Genomic DNA, 2,500 nt, shown 5'->3' with positions numbered 1-2,500 from the left:
TAATACATGTAAGATCTGTGAATGTATGCCGATCTTTCAGGTCTTCCCTTAGGTAAGTGACTTATTACTTGTGTTTGTTTGAACCACCTCGCTTTGAGGCAGATAAATCCTCCTGAGAACCATTGACTTTGATTATACATACGTTAGTTGATAGACCTACACGCGAGGCTGAAACTGAATTGTCTCATTTTTCCTTTTCCGTAACTTTTGTAAAGCCAAAACCACTTCGCTCACTTAGGGAATCTAAGACCTTTTAGCAATATCATGTTGGTTATGTGCAGATATCTTTTCTTTTGTTTTGCAGGTGATTATTGCTGCTGTACTGGTGCTCCAGATGTGCTACCAAAAAATGACAAGTGATGTATTTTAATGTATATTTCTTGTAATAGATAAAAGTGTGCAAAATTTAGCCGTATTAAGCTCAGAAGAATTGTCACCACTCTCCTCTCTTTCACACTGTCTTTTTTCCTTCCCTGTCTCTTTCTAAATTACATACTTTCATCTCTTTCTTTGCAAGGTATACATACACAGAGAAGGACAGGATATAAACAGCACCCTCATTTTTTTCTCCAAAGGCGGGGCTGCGGCAGGTATGGTTTTGGAAATCTTCGTGCATCTCCTCGTGGCTTGTCTCCTGATCCATGGCGTTAGAAAGGTAAGACCACATATTCTTCAACTATCGGTCACATCATTATATACCTGTAAATATATAGATACATACGGCTATGATTATCATCCTGCATTGTATCCCGATGCAATGTGTATGTATACATAAATACATACATATACATACATATATATGTATGTATGTATGTATGTAAGCATATATATATACATACATATATATATAAATATATATATATATATATATATATATGTGTGTGTGTGTGTGTGTGTGTATGTGTGTGTGTGTGTGGGTGTGTGTGTGTGTGTGTGTGTGTGTGTGTGTGTGTGTGTGTGTGTGTGTGTGTGTGTGTAAGAGAGAGAGAGAGTGTGTGTATATATGTATATAAGTATATATGTGTGTGTGTGTGTGAGGTGGGTGTGTATGTATATATATATATATATATATATATATATATATATATATATATATATATATATATATATATATATATATATATATATAAAGGAACCACAGACGCAATAAGAAATGAAGTTGAATCAGACGATATATATCTGTATATATATATATATATATATATATATATATATATGTGTGTGTGTGTGTGTGTGTGTGTGTGTGTGTGTGTGTGTGTGTGTGTGTGTGTGTGTGTGTGTGTGTGTGTATGCATTAATATGTGTGTATTTACGTGCATACTTACACATATACATATGTATATACATATATATGTATATGTATATGAATATATATATATGTATCTGTATATATATATATATATATATATATATATATATATATATATATATATATATATATATATAAATGTATATGTGCGCGGGTATGTGGGTATGGGTATATGTATACATATATGCAATTGTATACATATAGAATGATATTCCATATATATGGATGTCTAGTCACCTGGACTACCTTACAGCAAGAAAAGCAAGATTTACTCTTGTTATCTTAATAAGAATGTAGGCCAATTATGAGTATTAAAAAAAGTAAAGAATATCCCCTTTGCTAACTTTGGCATACCCTTTTCTATCCTTATTAACCATCGTCACCATTCCTCGAAACTCAAGGGGAGGGTAAGTTTTATGTAAAGATAACTCCCGGAGAGAATTATCATTACATAAATCTTTGCTCTAGGGCGGCTGCTTTAGATGGAACCATTGTCTTGGAAAGCTGCTTTAAGAAAATGGAAGTAATGGAAATATTGTTCAGAGACCATGGGACGATCTGATTGCCTAGCCTTCTACTGCAAAGAACTTCCAGGGCAATGTTCTTCCTTAATTAATTATGAAATTATTGATATGACTGCAGTAACAAAGGGAACGCAGAGATAAAAACAACAAATAATGGTGCATATGAAAACTATATGTAACGATTACAACTAGCATACTTTTCCTTCTGTTTCAAAGAGTAACCCACAAGAATTGTGCTAGTAATCGGCTTTCCCGTTACAGCATCAGCCTTTCCTGGTGTGGGGCTGGGTGTGGATGAGGTGCGTCCTGGTGGTCACCGACTTGGCTAACTATGTTGTCAAGGTAGCTTATAGTCAGATTTTGGGCGCAGTTATACTTGCTGTGCTTTTCACTGCAGCCTTAACCTACAATATCTTGGTTGTCCGTTCGTACGCATATACCGTAAGTGTTTAATTGCTGCTGTTCTATACATATGATTAGCACATCAGAAATCCGCGGAACATTATGATCTTCAGAAAAAAACAACAAGATTATAATGTTAGTTTTAGAAACCAATTGGAGAAAAGTTTGAATATTTTAAACATTCAACATGTATTATGCTATGTATATCTGTACTTGTGTTTTACATATAAGTAAGTAAGCGTGGTTGCATTTACTATTGGCAATG

The 2,500-nt window shown here is 34.1% G+C and overlaps 1 protein-coding gene across 2 annotated transcripts in view; it reads left to right on the top strand.

Moving 5' to 3' along the window:
- Positions 1–2,500, top strand: part of LOC119579592 — a 4,020-nt gene that overhangs the window by 1,062 nt on the left and 458 nt on the right. Inside the window, exons 1-3 of one of the 2 annotated variants that reach the window (XM_037927515.1) lie at positions 1–356; positions 576–655; positions 2,095–2,175. The exon at positions 1–356 is cut by the window's left edge and continues 1,062 nt beyond it. In XM_037927515.1, the coding sequence (XP_037783443.1) occupies positions 335–356; positions 576–655; positions 2,095–2,175 (183 nt within the window). In that variant the 5' untranslated portion in view covers positions 1–334. Of the gene's footprint in view, positions 357–575; positions 656–2,094; positions 2,275–2,500 lie in introns of both variants that reach the window. The other variant, XM_037927514.1, reaches the window with a different exon arrangement.

The sequence above is a fragment of the Penaeus monodon genome, chromosome 12 (assembly GCF_015228065.2).
Source record: "Penaeus monodon isolate SGIC_2016 chromosome 12, NSTDA_Pmon_1, whole genome shotgun sequence".
Taxonomy (NCBI): Eukaryota; Metazoa; Arthropoda; class Malacostraca; order Decapoda; family Penaeidae; genus Penaeus; species Penaeus monodon.
This window is presented reverse-complemented; position numbering and strand designations above follow the sequence as displayed.